This window comes from Paralichthys olivaceus, chromosome 7 (genome assembly GCF_024713975.1).
Source record: "Paralichthys olivaceus isolate ysfri-2021 chromosome 7, ASM2471397v2, whole genome shotgun sequence".
Lineage (NCBI taxonomy): Eukaryota > Metazoa > Chordata > Actinopteri > Pleuronectiformes > Paralichthyidae > Paralichthys > Paralichthys olivaceus.
The window spans coordinates 27,098,166-27,121,541 of NC_091099.1; the positions used below are offsets into that span (position 1 = coordinate 27,098,166).

The 23,376-nt window shown below is 40.5% G+C and overlaps 1 protein-coding gene and 1 non-coding gene across 4 annotated transcripts in view; both read left to right on the forward strand.

The window, feature by feature from the left end:
- Positions 1-23,376, forward strand: part of LOC109641171 (capping protein, Arp2/3 and myosin-I linker protein 3-like) — a 47,462-nt gene that overhangs the window by 21,033 nt on the left and 3,053 nt on the right. For 2 of the 3 annotated variants that reach the window (XM_069528167.1, XM_069528168.1), the window contains exons 31-39: positions 2,590-3,083; positions 10,278-10,381; positions 15,989-16,886; positions 18,966-19,064; positions 19,235-19,271; positions 19,624-19,692; positions 20,575-20,792; positions 22,132-22,267; positions 22,661-22,750. In XM_069528167.1, coding sequence (XP_069384268.1) covers positions 2,590-3,083; positions 10,278-10,381; positions 15,989-16,886; positions 18,966-19,064; positions 19,235-19,271; positions 19,624-19,692; positions 20,575-20,792; positions 22,132-22,267; positions 22,661-22,750 — 2,145 coding nt within the window. The remainder of the gene's footprint in view (positions 1-2,589; positions 3,084-10,277; positions 10,382-15,988; positions 16,887-18,965; positions 19,065-19,234; positions 19,272-19,623; positions 19,693-20,574; positions 20,793-22,131; positions 22,268-22,660; positions 22,751-23,376) is intronic. The other variant, XM_069528169.1, reaches the window with a different exon arrangement.
- On the forward strand, positions 1,072-1,253 carry LOC138410922 (U2 spliceosomal RNA). The gene has a single exon (XR_011243565.1). It is a non-coding gene; the product is annotated as a U2 spliceosomal RNA (small nuclear RNA).

Here is a 23,376-nt window from a genome sequence, read left to right on the forward strand (position 1 = left end):
ATAAAATGTATAAATCAGCCTTAGACTTTGATCAATCACCTTCAAAAGTTAATCATCTGAGGATATCTTCCCAAGTAATTGTAATTGTTGATTACAACAAGACTACTTGATATACAATATGTCTCCTCAGATACTCTACCAAAACTGACAATAATTCCTCAATTAATTTACTTTCCAATATGTTACAAACAGTTTATTCTAACCAATGCTGTAAATACTGATGTCTGATGTTCTCCATTACACGTGACATCTGCATTTCTGTCTGTCCTGGGAGAGGGATCCCTCACATGTTACTCTCTCTGAGGTTTCTACGTTCTTTTTCCCTGTTAAAAGGGTTTTTGGTAGTTTCCCTTATTCTTGTTGAGGGTTAAGAACAGAGGATGTCACACCTTGTTTAAGCCCTTTGAGACAAATAGTGATTTGTGAATATGGGCTGTACAAATAAAATTTGATGATTGATTGTTTGGAGTAATACTCCCACTCAGTTTGGTAAAAGTACACCCATGTATTGTTGAGTTTTTTGTACACACACACATATAGAGTAAGAACATTTTTGTCTGGTCACAAATACAATTTATTATCCCTCTATCATGATTTAACAGCAGTAATGAGTCATTCCAAAATACAAAGTTGTTATTATTTCCTCTACCACACCTTTACACCACAGTGTTGGATGTAACATATTGATTATTGTGCTACTCATTTTGTTTTACCTGCAAAGGGGCTAGAATCTGAGGAATGTCCACAGACTGTGGCTGTAAAAGAAAAGTCTTTCTTTATTGAAAACATTTTTTTAAAAGTTACTTAAATCGATGTTCAAAAAGGAGTAGAGAAATAAAAATAAGCTTTGTGATTAATATAAGCAGTCAGATATCTGCCCGAATATACATATCAAAGCAAAGATTAGATGCAGATTAGATGCTGCAAATAAAAACTAACCTCCATTCAAGCAATCCAAGAAGAAACAACTCTTACTCTTGTTGAGGTTTAAGAACAGAGGATGTCACAGCTTGTCAAAGCCCTGTGAGACAAATTGTGATTTGTGAATATGGGTTATACAATTATATTATATTTGCTTCTTGGCCTTTTGGCTAAGATCAAGTGTAGTATCTGTTCTTATCAGTTTAATATCTGATATGTCCTCTATAAGAGGACTGCATATTAAGCCGATTTTTAGCATGAGGGGCTGAAATTTGGAGCTTGCTCCTTTCACTCCACGCAGAAAAGGCCCTTTATATTCAAATGCATTATATTTACATCGAGGGGGTCCTCTCTACGGAGGCCGCCATGTTTTTTACATTAGTCCAGATTGGACAAACTCAACTGCTTTTTCAGTTTTTATGACAATTAAGAGCTACCAGAGTTTTTCTTTCATGTTTGGAAGGAGAGGGTGAAGTGAGGGGTGTTCAGCTGCAACATGCAATTTCAACACTAGATATCACTAAATTCTACACACTGTACCTTTAAGTAAAATTTTAGTGTAGTTTTGTTTGCAATCCTCAAAGCTCTTTTCGTGGAGTCAGAGTATGAACATATTGACTGTGTAAAATGTATGAGATTATTTAGTCTCAAAACAGCAGGTTTACACATACATTTTTTCATTCAGCTTTTATTTAGAATTTTAAAAAACATTTAATTGGAGCTATGAATCTATGGAGCTATGAATGATTATTGAAATCATGGCATTATTAAGAAAGAAAAAATTTCTTATGGAATAGTAATCAGGATTAAATCCCATGTGATTACATTGAGAACAGTTTAATTCTGTTCTGTTGCTGCAGGAATCCAGGCCAGCTATACATTTGAACCCCCTATATTATACTACTTCATCTTGTGTCATTGTATTCTCCATGTGTGCCATGTTGAACCATTCTGTGGCAGACACTGTTTGGCTAATTGGAGCATGGCCTGTTTACGTTCACACCAGTGACTTCCACCATGGGAGAGATGAGATGAGGAGAAGATGGAGGAGGGAGAGAGAAGGAGGAAACATGGGGGGAGAGCTCTGCTCCACCCTCACTCCTATATTGTTTGACAGGAGAATAACATTAAAAGTCATAAGCTCCTCACAACATAATGCATGAAAACAATAAATTACTATAATTGTGTGTGACATCATAAAAAGAATTAGGTCAATATTATTTTTACAAAATAAATCATTTTATTTTAAAAATTAAATCCGTCAATTTGCTTTTCAGAGGCGCTTTATAGACACTGAACCCGAATGAATTTGACCATAAACTATGTTGTCTTGTGTGTCCATGTTCCTGCAGCTTCCATCTGCTCTCTGTCCCCTCCCTCTGTGTATATGCTTAAACAAATATTTCTCACTTGTATTCTCCCCCCCTTGTCATGCTTAGTCTCTCCTCCCCCTTCAATCATGATGGTCTCTCCTCCTTTTGAACACACTATCGTCTCTATCCACCATACATTCTCTATAACTCTTCCCTTTACAGCTCTGCATGTCCTATGGCCCATTCCACCAAAAAACATTCAGTAAAGCATCCATCCACCCATCCATCCTTCTCTCCCTCTCTCCCATGATCTCTGCCTCGCTCTCTCTCATTACTCATGCCTCCTCTCTGTCAGGTCTCCTGGATGCAGACTGGGAGCAGCAGACCAGAAACAGAGCAGCAGAGGGAGAGAGGGGAGGAGATGCTGGAGAGGAAAGAGGAGGAGAAGAAAGACGTGGCCTCCCCCCCCTGTCAGTCACAGCCACAAGCCCCTCCCTTTCGCCCTCCCCTTCCCCGGCCCCCTCCCCCCCGGGATGGAGGAGGGGGAGGCGGGGGGAGGTGGTGGATGCTGCAGCAGCAATATCAGGAGCGAGAGGAGCATCGCTCATTCCTCCTCCCAGTCTCCCCCTCCTGTACTCCATCTCCACTCCAGCACCAGAGGAGGAGGCTGCCGGCCGCGGAGGCTCACCCACACGAGAACCTCCTTTCTCCCGCTGCGGCCGAAGCTCGGGATCCCCTGCTTCTCCCATGGAGCCTCTACCCACCCAGGGACAGACTCTAAGGCACTACACCGCCTCCCGACCGCGGCCACGACGCACACATACACAACCCCCCTCCTCCAGGCCTCAGGTAGGAACACAGTGACCACACACGCACAGTTTGAGTCAACGTGCATCTGTATCATGCAGAAATCCAACAGCATTTGCATTTCTGCATGGACACAACATGTATCCGTGGTGAAAGGTGGAGAGCAGGATGCAGGGATGGAGAAGAGGAAAGGAGAGATGGAGGGAAGGGTAGATGAAGTGGAATCTAATTGCATGACTACAGAGGGATCTCTAAGGAGAAGATCATGGAAATTGAGAGAATAAACGTGATAAAAATGTATCCATCTATCTATCTATCTATCTATCTATCTATCCATCCATCTATCCATCTATCTATATATCTTGCTTATAATTTCTGTGATGCTGTAGTAATAATGGTAGCCATTTTTTTCTTTGCATTATCTTGCTCCATGTAGTCGCGCTCAGTGCTTGTGTGTGTGTGTGTGTGTGTGTGTGTGTGTGTGTTTTGGTGTGTTTTGGGAGTGGTGTTCCCTGGGTTTTTCCCAGTGCTGATTTCTCTCTCCCTCTCTCTCTGGTCCTCCTGGGAATGCTTTCACTAACTCAATTATTCATGTTCTCACATTAATGGGGGTCTCTTTCTTTCACTGTGCTGTCACTGTGTAAATGGAACACGAGGATGTCTCTTCATCTGTGGTGACCTTGTGTGTTTAAACTGTGTCTCATCTGGGATTCATTTTTTGAAAGATTCACATTTGGTGTTTTGTTGCTACTATTTGTCACAATGATCAAAATCACAGTGTATGGGTCCTTAGTGGTTAGATTTGAATCATGCATTTTGCAATTTGTTGTTCAACATCAAATGTAATGTAATGTCATGACATTCTGCATAATGATGGTTAGCGTGTACGTTATGGCCATTGGTCTTAATGGAAAGTCAGAGGTAATATTTACCAAACTGTCCTCGAATGTTTGCTTTACTTAAAATGAAAGGAGACGCTACCATTAGCCTTATAGCAGGCTAGATGGATTTAAGAGGGCCAGGCATTTTCAGGCTAGCATGCTGACCTTAGTTAGGAGAGGTTCTCATTAGAATGATAGCATGCAAGTTTGAGTTACATTATTTCATCTAATAGGAGGAAGAACCTTGTATTATACTGTATTAACAGTAAATGTGAGTGTCACTTGAAGTCGACATCAACATCCTAATTACCTGTGGAAAACAATTTGCTTTGAAATCTTTGAGCTAAATAATCTGAATAGGACATAAATGATACAAATATTCACAACTCTTAAACATGGAAAGATTTTCCTTGCTAACTTAAATCCCATAAGTCATGAATGTGGCATTAGTTCTTTAGTCAGCTATAGATTTCATATGTTACATAAAGTTACCTAATATAAATTATGTTCATATGTGACAGCAACATTTTTCATTACAAAAACTATTGTGTTAAATGATTACCTTCTGGTAAATGACCTGTATTTTGTAAGTTAAAATGTTCATATCAAATAAATATGCTAATAATATGAAATAGAAAACAAACCTTTGATGTCTATGAGCTGATTACTTTGTGGTGTTCCATACATGTCCATGTTCATTCTGTGCGTCTTCAGACTCAGCAGCTACTTTCTTGTCACACAATGTTTGTGTCTGTCTCTTGAGCTCCACAGGTTGATGATGGGTTAGTTGTTGCTCTGTGCACACAAGAGGACACTGAGATTGAGCAAGTAAAGACTGCAGAGCAATGCAGATAAAATTCTGCTGTAATACAACTGTGGATGTACAGATAACGTGACGCCTCACTGGCTGTATCGGAATGCTATGTCCCTTTTCCATGATCCTGTTATTTAGTTGGATTTTGACTATTTAAAGGATACTAATTAAAGTAAAATCCACAGGATCTTATTTTATTATATTTAAAATTATATCACCAAACCACTTACTAGAATTTATGTGGATAACATTATACTTAACAAATTCCATGATGTCAAAATGGAAAAGGCGGGCATGCTGGAACAGATGGCTAGAGCACAAGGCAGCGCTGTATGATCTGGCAAATACATGAGGAAACCTTCCCACTATACATCCACATGATCAGCAGTCACCTGATCACAGGGGCAGTCAGCTGATTCACACAGGCGGAAAAGTCAGAGAGAGCATCTACCAGGCCAGGACTGCAGTCGCAAAGTCCAAGTAATCTCCTTTCCTAACCACTATTCCCTTAACCCTATGGAAAATGTCACAAGGTCAAGGAAAGATGTGAAGGAGAAGCTGTAAGGAGTTAGGAAAGGAGAATCACAGTGCAGAGAAAATCTGACCCCCCCCACGCACAACTTTATTTATGATAAAAGATATCCACAAACTGTATGGAGGCCTGTGCTGTAGGCTGTGGCCGTACAGTTAGTTTATAGTAATGGAAACGTTTCCTGTCCAAACCAGAATAACATGTCCTGAGAAAAAAAAATAAAGCAGGACTGAAATGTTGAAATGATGTGATAATGTGAGGAATATATGACCTTATATGAGTGGAGAAAATTCTTCTTCTATAATTTGAGATTAAAATAACGCTTATATTTATATTTTGGTCTGTTGATGGTTTATGTATATTGTTGTGAACGGACGGGTCTGTGTAGAGAATCTCCCGCTGCGTTGAGCATGTGTAAAAGGCAAACTGCAGGTAAAGTCCGCTGCCAGTTCTCTGGATTTTACCAACAGGTCATGTCTGAAAACTGCTTTAGTCTTAGTTAAAAAGTGATATTTTGTGTCTACCTTAAAAAAACATAACAGGATTTTTTTTACTAAAATGTAATAACTGAATAAATGGTTTCATTTATAATAAGCTTTTCTAGTCTTGATGACCACTCCAAGTGCTTTACAGTACAGTTTCACATTCACACACACATTCATACAGTGCATCTATTAGCAACACTTTTTGTTTTTATGAGGGGCTATTCGGGGTTCAGCAGCTTGCCCAAGGACTCTTCAGCATGCAGATGGGGAAGACTGGGGATTGAACCGCTGACTTTCTGGTTGGAGGATGACCGCTCTACCCCCTCAGCCAAAGCCCAATAAACACAGCGTTAATGGTGAACAATGATGAGCAAAACAGATAAATGAAAATGGTGTTTGGAAGATGAAATGAATTGGTCTTTTTGTGTGTGGATTAGGATTATCAGAACAGCACATAAATGAAAAACTTCTCTAGGGCATAAAAATGTATAATTCCTAATAAATAAAATTAAATAATTTGCATTTTTCATGTGTGAAAGGCAAACTCCAGATCCAATTCTGCTGACATCCTCCATGTCTGAAAATGGTTTATGTGACTTTGTCAATGGCATGAATTGAATTGAACTTTTACAGTTCATCATTTTTAGATGCTTTTAGGGCCCAGTCACGCACATGTATTTCATTTACCCTTTATTTAAATTTAAATAAAGGTAAACACATGTGTAACACACCAGGTAAGTTAAAAACATAGTTTTAATCTGCTTCAGGTTTTTTTATTCTAGTTTTAAAGGCGTCGAGTGAGATTCATTCATTCGCAGGTGCAGAATAATTAAAGTACATTTCCGTGTGTGTAACAGTGGAAAAAACCCTCACCTCCCCTTCACTTCCAATCTGTGAGAGCAAGGAGGTGCATAAACATTCACATTCTGTTGCGAGACAAATCGCAGCGTGGCTTCACATGGAGTTTAACTGTGGTAACTTTTCATTTGCATATGTGTGACAGTAGAGTAGAATAGAGTTTAGGTAGGGTAGAGTTTTGTTAAGAGGTGCTGTGTTTTCAGACGGTTCTTTCCCCTTCAGATGAGACTGTGACTGCCCAGTGTCAGATGAGGATCTTACAAGGAACAAGTAGCAGCTGAGTTCAGGTAGATGGGTACAGACCCAGAAGTTTCTCTATAGCCAAGCCTTAGTGACTAAAATTGGATTCTTTGATTTGATACGATTTGATTCTGGCGGTCATTGTAGGCAGTTGAGCTCAATGAGTTGAGGTTAATTGTATCATCTGATAAAAGCATCAGCCTCTCCAGGTTGAAGATGGTAGTGCTGGGTCTGGTTATGTCAACACTTCTGTTATGAGACGTTTAGCAGGAGAGGACTGAGCATGCCTGAAGAGTTCATTATAAAAAGGCAGTAAAGTCAATTAAAGGGTCCAAAGCATCTTCAAAACCCACCGTTGTCTCCAACTGCTCTCAGTGATGAAAAGGAAGGCATTCCTCTGCACTAACTCAAAAGAGGAGGGGGCAGCAGGAAGTCAATTGCATGTCATCCAGTGGAGCAAGTTGATCATGAAAAGTAGATGTGGTTGTCAATAGGCTGCACTCATATATTCTCAACAACAAGTCTGTTGTAATGACCTCTAATATCTGCATCAGCAGCTTCTCCAGGCCACATGCTCCCTGTTATAGCTTTACTTCCACCTGCTCCTGTGTGCACAGTGTTCTGCTCCTGCTCGTCACTGGGAAGAGTTAGTGTTAGCTCATTCAACATGTGTGCTGGATAGACAGAGAAGCCAAGTGCAGTAAACAACTGAAAAGTTTGTCAGACACACATTTTGTTGTGATTACTCACTATTTTGTTGCACTTCTGTAAACATGTTGCTGTGTGTGTGTGTGTGTGTGTGTGTGTGTGTGTGTGTGAGAGAGAGAGAGAGAGAGAGAGAGAGGGAGAGGGAAAGAAAGAGTCTCTATGCCAACCACTGTGTGACAAAGTGCCATGTTGGCATGTAGCACATAGAGACAGGTGGCTGTAAAGGAGGTGGCAGAGAATGAAAGAGAGGGACATTATTTTCATTGGATGATAGAAAGAGACAAATACCGCATAATGACTGTGGGCCTTTTATTTTGGCCTAATGTAATTTTCTATTGTTAGGACATTTTTTATGTTTATTATTGTTAAAACTTGACTTATTAGACGTTTTTTTTATCGGTGAAATTTCAAATGACTCGGACACTGACACGCATGGCTGCTCCTATGTTTTTATTTTATTCATGTGTACCTTATTTTGTATATCGAATGTGGTGATTAATTAAGAAGAAGAAAGTTCTCTGTTTAGTTCTCTCGGAAGACAATGTGATGAATTTCCTCTCCTTCTGACATTCTTGTGTATTTACACACTATAGTTGTAATTTTCAGCTGAAAGAAAGTTCTCAATCACCTTCGTTGTTCATTTTTCTTCGTGCAAAAACACAGGGATTTCCTGAGCATCTGTTTCCTCTGCAATGAGAAAAGCAACCGCCATGAGTCTCACCTACGCTACCAGTAGCAGAAAGTGTCCAACTTGACGTCTGTGTTTTTTTACTAGACCCCTGCTGCCGCTGGCAGATCACGTTGGCGAATCAAGTCACCTGCTGTCAGACCAAGTCCATCTCATGACTCTCTCTGAATTCTTGTTCACCTACTAAAACAATTTGTACGTAACTGCAAAGTAGCGAGATCATTCAGGAGCTGACTTACTCACCTTTTGACTAAGATGTTGCTTAACGTGAGATGAGCAGCTAAAACATTAAGCAGTGAAAACGAATGCATTATTTTATGAACATTTAGAAAAAGCTCAAGGTCATTGACTGCTTTCAGTAAAGGTTCAGTGTTCAGGATTTTGTTAAATCTCGCAGTGAAGTTGCATATTGTAACAAACTGAACACCCTCGCCTCACCCTCCTTTTCTAAACCTGTTGGAGAACCTACATTCACGGTCATATTAATATTTTTTTTCTTAATTTCCCTCAGAATCAGTTACTACTTTCTGCCAAGAGCCATTACATTATATCCACAGTCACAGCTTTGTCTCAGTTGTTTTGTTCCTTTGAATGTAAGTAAAAAATGAAATAAAGTCTACATGGAAATAATAATTATTTTGGCTTGTGCCATGGTAGCAACTTATCTCAGTCAGAACATTATATGAAAATCTGATAATTGTTTCTCAGTGGTGTGAAGTGGAAGAAGGAAGCAACTCTTTGCACTGTGCTGCTACATGATGTCTATGACATGTGAAGGGTTAGCAGAAACTTTGTATCCACACACCTGCGTTTCCAGTAAGCTAATAAAGTTATGTTTGTGCACACTGAGTTTGACCCAGTTAGAATAATGCTTACACATGACTACTGTGCTGAACTGGATCTGCTTATTGTTTTAGTCCACAGCATCATGAGCAGGTCCAGAAGGCTGTTACTCCACATCTGACAACACATACAAACCAACTCAGTTCTGTCATTAATTACTGCAACGCATTCAAATAAATGACTCATACTAACACAGCGGGTTTGTCATCTTTGTTACGATGACCAAAAACACAGCTGACAGCTCTGAGCTGCGATAGATTAGGCCGTTCACAAATGTTAACACAGCGGACTGAAAGAACAGTGATGCTGTTAGTGTTAAAAGACGGACATATTAAACAAAGGAAAGTTTTTAGGCTTTTCTGAGCACACGACAGCCAGTATCATCCTCGCTGCTTTAATTGCCATGTTTGTGACATTCATCTCCCTGGAAATCAGTCACAAGCTTTTCCTTTCCTGTGACCTACATCGTAAAAGAAGGAGCAGCGTGTAGTCTGTCATGTCTCTTGGCCACAACACGACCACATTGCCTAATCAGTGGCCATCTTACTTTAACATTAACCATACTGCTTGCCTAACCCTAACCTTACCCAAACCTCAATCTAATCTTTACCTAAACCTAAAACATGTCTTTACTTTAAAATGTATGGGATTATGTAATGGAGACTTGCATTTGGTCCCCATGAAGAAGACAAGTCCCCAAATGTCACTGTATAAACTGATTTGGTCCCACAAGATCCACTCTCTTCAGGAGAAGTCTTTGGAACAGATGGGAGTTCATGAGAGTGGTACACAGGATCACATCTGAAACGTATTAGAGCCAGCCCTGGTTTCTCCTTAAAATGACTTGTGAACCTTTCAAATTGATCCTTGAACTGACAAGCAGATAATAAAGTCGTAGTGATGTGATTATTGAATCTTGAACTATGTCTTTAGGTCCTGTTAAACCTGTGGCCATGTGGACACACTTTTTGGCGAAAAAGGGCAACACCCATTCCAATTGTTAGGCTGATTGTAATATAATAGTGAATAAACTATGAGGATGTTTTGGTTGATTATTAAGTTCAAAGGTGCTTTTATGAAGAAACAGAAAAACTGACATATTGGATGTTTGGGTGTATTTCTTCTCCCTGACAAGCCTCACACTCCTAAGCTAAGGTGTAAATACTGTTGTGTTTTTTTTGTTACAGGAGCCCGTTTTAAAAGTAGAGAATGAGGCCAGTGAGGGGATGGGCCGAGTGGATGAAGGAGTAGAGGAGTTCTTCACAAAGAAAATCCTCCCTGACTATGCACTGTGAGTTACACACGTATGCACACAGAGAAGCATGAAAATATTTACAATTCACTGTGAAACTATAGCGGGTTAGAGATATTTTCTTGATATGTGGCCCAGGACTCACTTACATTAAGACAGTGAAAAAGAATGTGCAAAAGTCTAAAAGCACCTTGAACATCGTTTGAGTGTTTGGATTCCAGCAAGCCCTGAGGACGCATTTGGGTGCTTTAAGCTGAAATTTAGTGCTGACCAGTTGTGATCCGCTCACTCAGGGTGGATGTTAATCCCAGGTCTGAACAGGGTCTATGACACTGATAAAGGAGTAGATGTGCAACCAAGACTGGCAGGTCCAAACAGACCAGGCGTACTGTCTTTGCAATTTTCTAGAGAAATATGTGAATGATATGATAAAGATCAGATTAAATATAAAGGTGAGGGATGAAATCTTAAAGTAAAAAAAAGTTTGTTTAGGCTGCTAGAGTATGTAAATGTTTTTGGAGTCCAGGCAGCAGCAGACAGCCTGCACAGGCCCATTTATAAACTTCATTTTAAATAATCGTTTAATTTAGACATTAGAGACACCACTATGCCAATGGAGGGTAGGGTGAAGTGTTTGAGTCCACAAAACGCTTCAGGAGTCTCAAAAGTAATCTTTGTAGCAGCCGAATCCGATGCAATTGAAGTCAATGGTGACCATGATTTCAGATGTATTAAAACAACAGAAAAAACATAACATGCCTCCATACTGCTCGGGTGGTGTCATCAAGTGTCCACAAGCCGCGACATTCATTTTCGACTCGAAACTACGTCATTTACACCATGTTTTATTACGGCTGAAGTCCAGGTCACCATTGACTTCAATTGTATTGGATTCGGCTGCTACAAAGTTTACTTCTGAGTGTTTTGTGTACTCAAACACTTCGTCACAGGATTTCATTTTTCAGTGATCTAAGTTGTGATCTTTTAATTTCATACCCTGACCTTTGAATTCTTAGCTCTGTGTCAATGAGCTCTCTGAATTACCATGTGTAACTATGACTGAGATACCCCTCACCAATGATTTACAGGTTTCTGTGATGAGTTAGTGGTACGGGTGCTCTAAGCAGCAGCTAATGCAACACAGTTTGAAGGTGGAACTTTACCATTAGTTTTAGAGCTGAGTAGAAGAGCAGGCACACATAGCAAGATGTTTATTCAATATGGGGGTTACAAGTAGGGGGAAAAGCTTTGACCTACAACTTTAGCTTCTTGTTATATAACACAGTCTGTCCTGTTATCCATATTTGAAGTATTTGTCTAATGAGGTGTGTGGCATATTTTTGGTAACTGTGCTGTATGTCCTGGTCTCTGAGAGATCTGACACTGGTCTGCGCTGGGACACTCTGCATTCTTCTCACAGATCAAACTAGTGCACATCAGTTTCACAAAAATAGGTTATTTTAGGTCTAAAATGTTCGTCATAGTAGCTCCAGACCAACTCTGAATTGAGTCCCCTGTTTCCATGGTAACGATCATAGTGACACCTGCTGACCAGTGGCCGCAAATAACAATACAGACATAGCTACATTATGTCATGACTAATGATATAAGATAGAGTTTGGGTGCAATAAGCTGCACATATGCAGCAGTGATGACATCATCACCGCTGACTCACATGCAGCTCAGCTCCACTACAGCTGGACTGAGAGGAGCGGAGTGGTTCATGTGGTTTCTTGGTCAGTCATGTTTTGCCTAAATTAGAACAACTGTGTGCAACAGATGAACACAGACATGTCTGATGTCTTACTATTAGTCTGATATAAGCGTTAGTGAAAGTCCCTCTTTGTGAAACCTGTTAACGACACATAGAAAAACATAATGTGATATTATTTAGATTCTGTTAAAATGATGAATTAAATAAATCCTTGCTAAAATGATATGATATTTAACATTTATTGTGACCAGTCTGATCAAGAAGAGTGGATTGCTAGTGTGAAATGATAAAGAACCATCCATCAACTTTGCAGTTTAGACATGAGCCATAATAATAGTCTGAATACAACATATCATATATTTAAAGGTGTTTACTGTCAGTTTTAGCCTCAATTTGTTGCTGCACCACCTGAAACATCTGGATTCCCACTATGTGTCGGATGCTCTAAGATTTGCTCTAAATAGCACCATTATGTTTACTACTAAATGTCTGCACATGGGTAGACAGTTACTGAAGAGCACAAAGGGTGGTGGGAAAATTTGCTGATGGAACTGCCCTTTGATTGGACCAATCAGTTTCTGGTGTAAAGACAGACACACTTAAAACATGGAACTCAGTGACAAGCAGCTCCCTCTGGAATCATTGAGATCGTGGATTATGAACATTTTCACCAACTTCCAATTTTAAGATTAGAAGTTTGTTCTTAAAGGTCCAGTGTGTAAGATTTAGGTGAAAAGGGATTACAGAAATGTAATATAAAATAATCGTTTAAGTTTTCACTGGTGTGTTTCATTTAAATTGTATGAATTATTGTTTTCTTTACCATAGAATGGACCTTTATATTTAAAAACATTATATTTACATGAAGGGGGGTTCCCTCTCTGTGGAGGCCACCATGTTTTTTACTGCCATCCAAACTGGACAAACTAAAACCTTGTCATGACAACTGAAGTTCACCACACGTTCTCTTTGGGAAGGGGAGGGTGAGATGAAGAGTGTTCAGCTGCATGTCACTAAATTCTACACACTGAACCTTTAAAGCTATTACATATAAAAAGTTACTGAGAGTGAAAAAATAGTTTCTACTGTTAAATGTGTACATTTTGCCTTTTTCAAGAAACAAAAACAGCCGGTGATAAGAGTGTATTATTACCTAATATAACCGTGTGTGACCTTGCAGATGTAGTTGAATGTATAGACTGCATGGTGAATGTTTCCGTAGTGTTGAACAAACCCTGTGTCCGCTCACTGTAACACAACACAAACACACATTGCATGTCTGAATTCTTTTCTGTCAGGATTTGAACAGCAGCAGTGAAAGGTGGACCTGCATGCAGACAATCAGGCAGATGCTGTAAAGTATTCTGATAAGGGTTTATTTCAATAAACCACGAAACACTGGATTTCAAGCAGCAACAGACAAGAGGATACTGAACTTGATGAACACAAGAGAACGTAACCAGGAACGAAAGGTGATGAGGGAAATGGGAGCGGGCGTGTAGGTGGGTGATGGTAGTCAGGTGGGACAGGTGGGAAAGTCAGGGGACATCTGGTGACTGGGTGGAAGAATGGCAGAACACAAGCCAAAATCTCACATGTCACTGTTTGATATTTCAGTTGTCTTGGCTGAGTTCACAAAGTCAATTTATATGGGTGTATTTGTTGAGCCAGATATTAAGACTTAATTAGTATTTTATAGTCACTGGATTAGTCAGTCAAATGTCCCATAGACTGAATATAAAGATGGAATGGATTGGAGAAGCAGTATCAAGGTCCCACCTTGTGCTAAACCAATCACGACTTAGTGTTGGCTGTCATTATGACATTTCATCCTGTTTTTAAATGATCAAATTAGAAATTACAACAAATTTTACTGGAAATATTAGAAGTACCTTAAATAACAGAAACTGTTATCCATCAACCAGCACCACACCTGCATTGTGGCTATGAGCAGTTTGCACATCTTTCAATCACAGAGACCCCTGCTTGACAATCGTTGTCCTGGTCCAGGTAAATGCTCAGAGACATCTACGTCTAGTGTTCACAGACAGTTATTCTGTTCTTGTTGTTTCACTGAAGTAGATTTCCCCACAGCTGCCCTACATGATGCCGTGATGATGGCAGACAGCACACCAGTCTTCCTACTAGAGGCAGTCCTGTCTTTAAGATACCAGCAAAGATCATAGAAACTGATTCTGAAAAAGATTCTGATTCTCTACAATGGAGGTTGAAAGTGCTAAGTCAGCACTTTACTAACACTTTTCTAGTCTTGTTGACCACTAAATGCCCTTTTTAGTACAGTTTTGCCATTTACAATCTTTTACAATGAGAACTGAAGATGTCCTGGAGGCTCATGGTGGACCAACACCCTACTAACACATTTGATGATGGGTTATCTTTTTAGTTCTCATCCACCTGTATAATAGTTCTTTTAAGCTTGGACTTAGGGGGCAGCAGAGAAATACTAGTCATCAGTTACTTACAGAAAACGTCACAGATGTATTTCCCATACTGCCACACTAAGGGCTGTATGTACAGGTCAGAGCTCAGACATGGCAACACACACCTCTCTTGGTATTCTAGCTTCAGAGCAAACACACCCCTTTCTGCAGCACACAGTCACATCTCTCAAACTTTGTTTATTTATAGGATACAGTGTAGAATGACAACTAAGGGTCAAATGAAATTAACCCTGTGTAGCTATGTTGGAACCTCAAGAGCATCTGCAGACTGGGCTGTTGTTGGCGTCCATTTTCATTTTCAACTCTAGTCTTTACCAGTCATATAGTAAAGGCAGCACTATACACAATATTGTAGCTCAATTTGTAAGGGGAACAAACATATATCTGAAGCCTAAAATCTGTACCATTCCCAAGCAGTTGCTGTTCTGTATATCTGTTCTGTTAATGGATAGATTAAGTATTATTTACTTTGAGCCCATAACCATTTCCTTTTTCTCTCAGACAACATGGCTACAGTTTATGTTGTAGACAGGGTCTGTGTGGATCACTGCTAATATCAAATATTATGACCCTTTAGATTTAGAGATGCTTAGTTTATATGTTTGACTTGTAGTGGAACCAAAGGCTACAATCTGGGAAAACCAAGACACTAGAGCTACTTTCAGACATGAACTGAACTGTTGGGATCATCTGGAAATTCTTCTGAGGGTCTGTAGGTGAGAAGGCAAATGAAGAAGTGTGCCGATGTGAATCCTGCGGAAATCCTCCGCAGGATTCACCACAAGCAAGTGGATGGGTTGGTGACATTTTTAACACATGACTGATGCAAAGATGAAAAAAACTAAACATCTTAGGGTGAATAAGGGGTGCCACACACGAAGAGGACACTGACAAAGGTGCAAAGAGAGCTTTTAGTGATAAGGACCAACGCCATTGTTGATGTGCTGTAAACAAGATCACATGACTAATTTGTTACATCCTGCCTTTACCTGCTGCACCACCCCTTACCTGAAAACGCTGGAGATTTCCGTTTTGTTGTGAGCACGTCTGAGTGGAGAATCTCTGGGGACATCCTTCAAAGTTCATGTCTGAAAACAGCTTAGATATCATTTAAGAAAATGTCATTCTTGAGGTTCCTAAAGGCTCTTAAGGTTACTGTTGTTGCAGATATTTTGACATGACAATGTTGCTACCCAAAAAGTCATACACTGGATTAGTTTAGATAAACCAAATGTTCAAAAATGTTAGCCAAAAGTTTTGAAAGGTTAGATCCAGACCTGTTTTCATGGTCAACCAGGACCAAAAGGTCCAGAGGCCATCAGTGAGAGGTGTCTTTGCTCTGTGAGCTGTTTGCATGATGTTTCTCGTTGTGTACCTGAGCTGAGCATGTGACTTGAGTCCTGTAGCAATAGTTGTAGTACTGAGTGTCTCTTCTTGTCTGTTGCTCTTTCTGCTGTCTCCCTGCTGCAGAAAAGGCCGATGGGAGGAGTCAAACCCTGCCCAAGCCACTCCCCCAGAATCAAGTTCCACCCCCTCTGCTTCAACCCCCCTTTCCTCTTCGTCTGAGAATATCACCCCCTACCACTTACCACCTACCACCACCACTGTCACCTCTCCCTCTGTCCCATTTACTGACACATCCTTTACTTCCACTGATGTTCCACCCCTCTCTACATCCTCCACTACCCCCACACCCTCTTCTGTAACCACCACCACCACTACCACTGCAATTCCTTCCAAAAACATCAAGAAAAAGTTTGGCGACTTCTTCGCTTTCAAGAGGGCTCGGGCTGGCCGAGTCACCAAGGCAGGAGGGGGAGAGGGAGGAGGAGAGGGGGTGAAGGTCAAAAGGACCTCCATTGCAGACCTTATTCGACCCCTCCGCGAGGCCAAAGAAAGGGAGAGAGAGAGGGAGAGGGACAAGGAGAGAGAAAAGGAGAGAGGGGCAAGGTCAGGGGAGGATGCTAACATTTCTAATGATGCCGCCACCACAGAAGGAACCGTTGCCACCAGCCACCATTTTGTAGGAGATGCAAGGGAAGTGATGGCACCTGCCAATACATTAACCACGCCTCCCAGTGAGACCACTCCTCCTTTCCCCACCATCGGCCCTGACTCCACTGCTGCTACGCTTTCCAACCTGGAAGAAGAAGCGGTGTTGTCAGGTTGCACCACCAGCCAGATCACATCCCCCTTAACTGAGCAGGAGAGAAGCAGTGTGCCAACGAGGGAGATGAAGTTGGGAGGGACCCCATATGGAGAGAGGAGACTGAAGGCCACCAAGAGGTCACTGAGAGAGGGCAAGAGCCAGAGTCTCATCCTGCTGACCGGACTGGAGCCTGAAGACAAGGATAACACACACAGTAAGGTCAGTCTGATGCGACACTCAACACACACACAGAAAGGTCATCTAATAGAATAAATTATGAATGAGGCACCAACAAATATAAGCTTCAGTTCTTCAACACTACCAGGCTTTATTAACAAGCTTGTATGAGAAACAGGCCTGTACTTCTATTTTCCAGAACACATCTCAATCAGATCTGCTCTGGATTCAAAATTTTTGTTGGTGCCTTTTACTATTAATGCAAATGCAACACTTCCCCCATGTTAATACCAGCAGCAGAACAACAGAGTCATCTCACCAAGCTGTCACTTACTAATTCATTGCAGATGTTTGCTACTTTGCTATTTTGTAATTCTGTGCTGAGTTATTTTCAATGAAACTTAAAACCTCCTGCTCATGAACTGTAAAGATAGATAGATAGATAGATAGATAGATAGATAGATAGATAGATAGATAGATAGATAGATAGATAGATAGATAGATTACTTTATTCATCCCCAAAGGGAAATTAGGGCATCATAGCAGTTCGGTATTTGGATACAATAAAAATACAATAGAATAAGATACTGTAGGTATAAAAAAATAAAAAATAACACGGAATAGGACAAGGGCACTTGAAGGGCACTTAAAAAACACAAGATAAATAGGTAGATAAGGTAGGTAAATGTGAAACATCTGCATGATTGTTTTATGATATTAACTGCTAATAGCTTAAAGGCCCTGCACACCTAACCCTAACCCCGTCATCTCAAGGCTCCCCATTCTTGGAATGTGTGGAACGTGGTGAGGAACATTCATCTCTGGTTGCAAATAAAGCCGCTTCCTTCACTCGGTCTAAGAAAAAAGAGAAGAAGGGACTATGACATCCTGAAGGCTCTCCTGTCAGCTTTGTTGGCACCATCTTTATTATTCTTATTACTCTAATAGTTAAAGATATCCAGTCACCCTCCAGCACAGCACAGCACAGAGGTCCAATCAGCCAAAATAACAGAGAGCACGTTTGATGATGTGCAAGGTGTCTCACTCATTGATATTCCTGAGCAGGTGTTCACATTTAAAAATATAAAGTGCACAATCCATCCATTTTGTAGGAGTTCTTTCATTTGCAGGAAGATATCTTATAATGCAGACCAGCTAACAATGTTGTGCTTAACCTTTACATCTTTTCCTGTTTCTGTTGAACAACTGAACAAGCATGACAACAAGCATCATTATATACAACCTTTTAACCAGGACGTGATCATCAATTTTATTTATTATTTTGTTAGTGATGTTTGACAGAGTCTTCATCATTAGTTTATTATTAAAAAATCATTATTGTCTAAGTGTCAGTGTCAATATGTGATACTTAGTTGTATTATTTTAGGTTGAGTATACAATTCTGCTCGGGAAACATAGATCCAGGTTATTTAACAGATGAACTGTATGTTTGGATAATTGACTGATTGTTAACCACATACACTGCCTTAAGGTCTGGATTGAGAATAAAGTAGGCCTTGAATTAGATTCTTGCACAAACTAACAGAGGCTGAAGATAAGAGATGTAACAAGAGCCAAGAACTTGAATGAAGTTTCATCTATCAGCAGCAGCTGAAACTTGGGCTGCTCAACTCTTTCAAAGCTGGAGACATTTCTACTGTGTATAGGGTTGATATTTGCTTCTGTTTAGTAGAGCCTGACTTATTTTCACTGATGGTATTGGCCAATCACAGATATTGTGGTATAGGTGCACATATCTAATATGCACATAATTCTTTTTAGAAGCTTAAAAAGATGCTTGAGATCATTTAGAAATTGTGAAAATAGATTAAAATAGGTTTGCTTGAATCTACACCTTCAATCTACCTGTGTATGTAAAGTGCTTTATAAATAAAATTGCCTTGTCTTTGTACCAAATTTGGCTTATAACTAATTTCTAGTCCCCTGAATCGACACAACAAAACCTGTCATCGACAATACAAATCAGAATGTCTTTGCTCATTGGCATCAGTATACGGTACCTTGCACATGGCAGTTATCACTCAAAATTTGGATGGCTAAATAGATTGAGGATCAAGAGTTGATTTTAATCTGTGTGTGTGTGTGTGTGTTGTCCTCCAGAAACATGCGTCTGAGAGCACCTCCAGCTTCGAGCAGAGACTTCAAGTGATGCTGCACAGAATGGGAGTGGCCAAGACGACTTCTACTGACACCAAGAGTGTGAGCACAGAATTACAATATGTTGGTTTGCTCTTATGATATGAGGTCAAGGATCAAAATAGGACATATTTTCTTCAGTTCTTATATTAACGGCACCATCTTCTATCAATAAGAGCATCATATTGTGACCACTTAATCAGGTTTAATACTGTCCAATGTGTGTGTTGCAGAACAAAGACGAGGAGCTGAGAAAGGCCAACTCTGAAGGTAAGTGTGTGTGTTTTGGGCTGGGGGTATTTCTCATGTTGTCGGTTAAAAGTGTTTACACAGTCACATTATCATATTAGTTCCCCATTAAGTTATTCAAATGTAATTTGGAATATGTTTTCTTTCACTTTTCTGATTTTTAATTTCTGAAATTATTCCCATATGATTCCATATGTCTGAGGCCTAAATGCAAAGATGTATTTGACTACAATATTCCTTAAATTCTGTTACAGCTTACCAGTTACAGCTTAGAATGACTTCAGCCGAGCCCAGTCTTCATTTATGGTATTCATCATTTACTCAGCTTAGATAATGATTGTCTCTCAGCTGTACTATGGTCTGTGTCCCTCAGGTGCTATCCTGGACAAACCTGAACCACCTCCCACATACATGAAACCCAGAACCATGTCCACATCATCAGGTTATCTACTATCTATCCTTAGTTCTATACAGTCAGTGTGTGTGTGTGTGTGTGTGTGTGTGTGTGTGTGTGTGTGTGTGTGTGTGTGTGTGTATGTGTGTGTGTGTATGTGTGTGTGTGTGTGTGTGTGTGTGTGTGTGTGTGTGTGTGTGTGTGTGTGTGTGTGTAGAATGACTTTATCATCATGGCCCCTGGCCTGAGCTGTGTGATGTAGCACAGTCTTCTTTGTGTCCCTGGCCCTTGGACATGAAAAAACAGGAGGGTTTCTGCAGGGGTCTTGTGGTTTCTTAGTTTGCATCAGTCGAAACGTCTGTCCAGCCTGGATTCCCTGATTCCAGAATTTGACTTTCACACATGAACAATACAGCAGGAGATTCTCTGCTCCAACACATTCACAACAACACAGAAATCTCCAGAGCCTTCAGTTGAGGGGTGGTGCAGCAGGCAGAGGCAGAATGTAATGTATTAATTCTGCTGCAGAGATTTTTGTTTACAACACATCGACACTGGCGTTGCCTCTTATCACCAAAAGCTCTCTCCCTTTTCCTATGTGTCTTCTACATGTGTGGCACTGCTGTTTCATCCAGAGAAACTGATATTATTTATTTATATATATATATATATTTTTTTTGCATCTGTTCATGTTAGAAAAGTCATCAACACACCCACTCGCCCGTGGTTCAGGATCTCCTGCTTTATTATCACATTGGCTCATTTGGACAATCTGAGGAGCTTTTTCAGAGGGCTGACATGAGAAACTCTAGACACTCTCAACTGGACTTTGACTTTGACATGGACCTTGACTTGGCGTTCTCACATTCATCCCTTCTGGAGAATGTCCAGAGAGCCTCTCATTAACCTTCTGTCACCCTCTGTTTCCAGCAGACCCTAGGCATCTTAATAGAGTGCTGGACCCCATCCGACCAGACCCTCCCCTTCACCCAAAGCCCAACCTCCTAGAGCGCCCCATTGGCCCCCTGCCACCCAAACCTGCCATCGCAGCCAAACCTCCCCTCCCCATGCCGACTGCCCCTGCAGGGGGAGGAGCTCGCCCATCTTCTGCTCCTCCATCCAGCAGGCCAGGCGAGAGTGGAGTACAGGTAATATTGCACTCAGTCAGAAAGTTACTTCAGTGCTATAGGGAACATATTCCATATCTAATGCTTCACATTAAGGGCCAAAGCAACCACTTTTTACATCAAAAAGTTTATAATGGGCAGAATGCAGGCAAAAATGAATAAGATTAATTTGCACGTTCCCTCCAAAAGAGGACCAGTGCAATAAGATAAAAATGTTTGATGTTGGATAAGGCACTTTGCTGTGGCTTTATAGATCTTAGTTTAGAGATTATTCAAATAAAATGATTTAATGAATGAGCACAAAACCAACAGTCTGCTACACCAACCAGATCTTGGCTGAGGAGACAGGCCAGCTGGCAGGAACAGACTCTATGATACAAGATGCAGGTAGCTGGTTCACAGTGACAAACTGGGAACAGGTAGCAGGTGCACTAGGAACACACTGAACATTATGTTGCCTTCAAATGGAACTCATGAGCTTGTGGTTACATTGTATGAAGTTGTTTACATGATGTGCTTGGTGTTTAAGTTGTGAGAACACTGCTGCTAAACAATGGCAACATGGATGCTAAAATTAGATACTGTCAGCGCCTAAAACCCAAAGATGCTGAAACTTTAGCAGGCGTGTAACGTAATGCAGGTAATGTAGATGAAACAGATTTAACATTAAGTCGCAAAGACACTCTTCCTTTACGAAAATTATATTATTCATCATTCATCAAAAAATGAACTTCCATGACCATTTCTGAAATCAAGCTGTAAAAATCAGTGCTTATGTTAATTCTGAGGTCAGAGGTTGTAAATACCATTAAAGAGGCTGTTAAAAGACACTCTTCTCTGAGCACGTACACATAACCTCATTTGTAGGCAGAAAATATGAACTGACAAACAGCAAAGGAAGGGAACTTGAATAAATAATACAGAGTAGATCAGTGAATAAGGAATAGGTGGGCGGAGCTCCAGGGACTGTCAGGATGAAGTTCAGTGGGGACAGGTGTGGGGATGGGTGGGACAAAGGTACATGGAAGACAAGGGGAGTCACAAGGCAAGAAACGGGCAGTGATATGATGGAGGTACTGCCACGCACTCACTGCTATTATATGGTGTCTGCTAGAAACATATTTGTGTTTTGTCAAATGTTTTGTCATGAAATTATCAAGGTAAAACGTAAATACATCTCAGCCACTACATCTAACGTTAGGGTTTATTAAAATAGATAACTGAATATAACCACAAACCAATGCCCATTTCCACATTGGTTTGATTCTTCTCTGCCTCCGTATATCCACATCCGTCATGACATAGCAGTCACATTGTTTGTGTCATAGCCCTCTGAGCACCTTCTGATCATCATCCCTAGAATGGAGGCCAGGACAGTCCCCAGAGTGCAGCCTCAGCTCCGTCCCCCAGGAAAGAGCAGCTTCCTCCATCCCCATCTCCATGGAGGGGTCCCAGTGCACAGGATCGCTCTGAGAAAGCCCAATCAGTGACAGATGGTACGTCCCACCCATCTCATTAAAATCAAATCATTCATGCTAATTAGCTTTGTCTGATGTATTATTCAATGGTTATGAGCTCTTATGAGGAATCAGGTGTGGTCTGGTGAGTGTGGTGTGTTTATAGGGAGGGAGGGTCTGAGTGAGGCAGCTGTGGAGGCAGCTGTGAACTCATGGTTGTCTGTACCACAACTTAACAGATCCCAGCTATTATCACATAGATGTAACATGACAGTCAATGTGAGTGAAAATACCAATTAGGAAGACAATACACTGTAAAATATATCATTTAAATGAGGGCTGTGATGGTAACAGCAATACATGTATGCATGCATGTATGTATATCTTTGATTTATTTACATGTATGTCTGTATATTTGTGTGTCTCTTTCAGAGACTCTTCCCAAGCCACGCCAACATGTGAAGTCCCTTCCACAACGTAGAGCTGTGTCCGTCCATGAAGACACTCTGGCCATGACACAAGGTTTGATAAAGACACAAGGTTTGATAAAGACATAAGTATTTGATAAAGACACAAGGTTTGATAAAGACATAAGTATTTGATAAAGACACAAGGTTTGATAAAGACATAAAGACTTCTCACAATGAATACCAAAATTAATTACCTGTTATCATATACATGTTCGGGGCATAGTGACACTTTATGAATCATTATAAAGCAATTGTTCATGTTGTATTCTGCATGACCATATTCTACAACCCTTAGACCATTAACCAAATGTTTGTCCCTCAATAACCTCTGAATAGCTTATTGAACTTATGTTGTATGGGCCAAGTAGTACCACATTCAGAGTCATTCCCCCTTAATAAATATATTATTTTATTATTTAACAAAACAACAAAGCAGGTCAAACAGTTACTGGGGGCCTGGGACAGAGAGAAGGATTTTGTAAGTGATGTTGGACTTGACTGGAAGTTAAGATGGATTAGAGTGGGGGAGATGAGCTGCCAGGACTTTTGAGTGAGAACCCCAGCAGCAGAGCTCTGCAAATACTGGAGCCTGTCTATGTCCCACTACCCCAGACAGGTCTTTTCACACGTTAATCTTGTACAATTTACTGTTGACCTCCATATGTTGAAGCCTGCCTA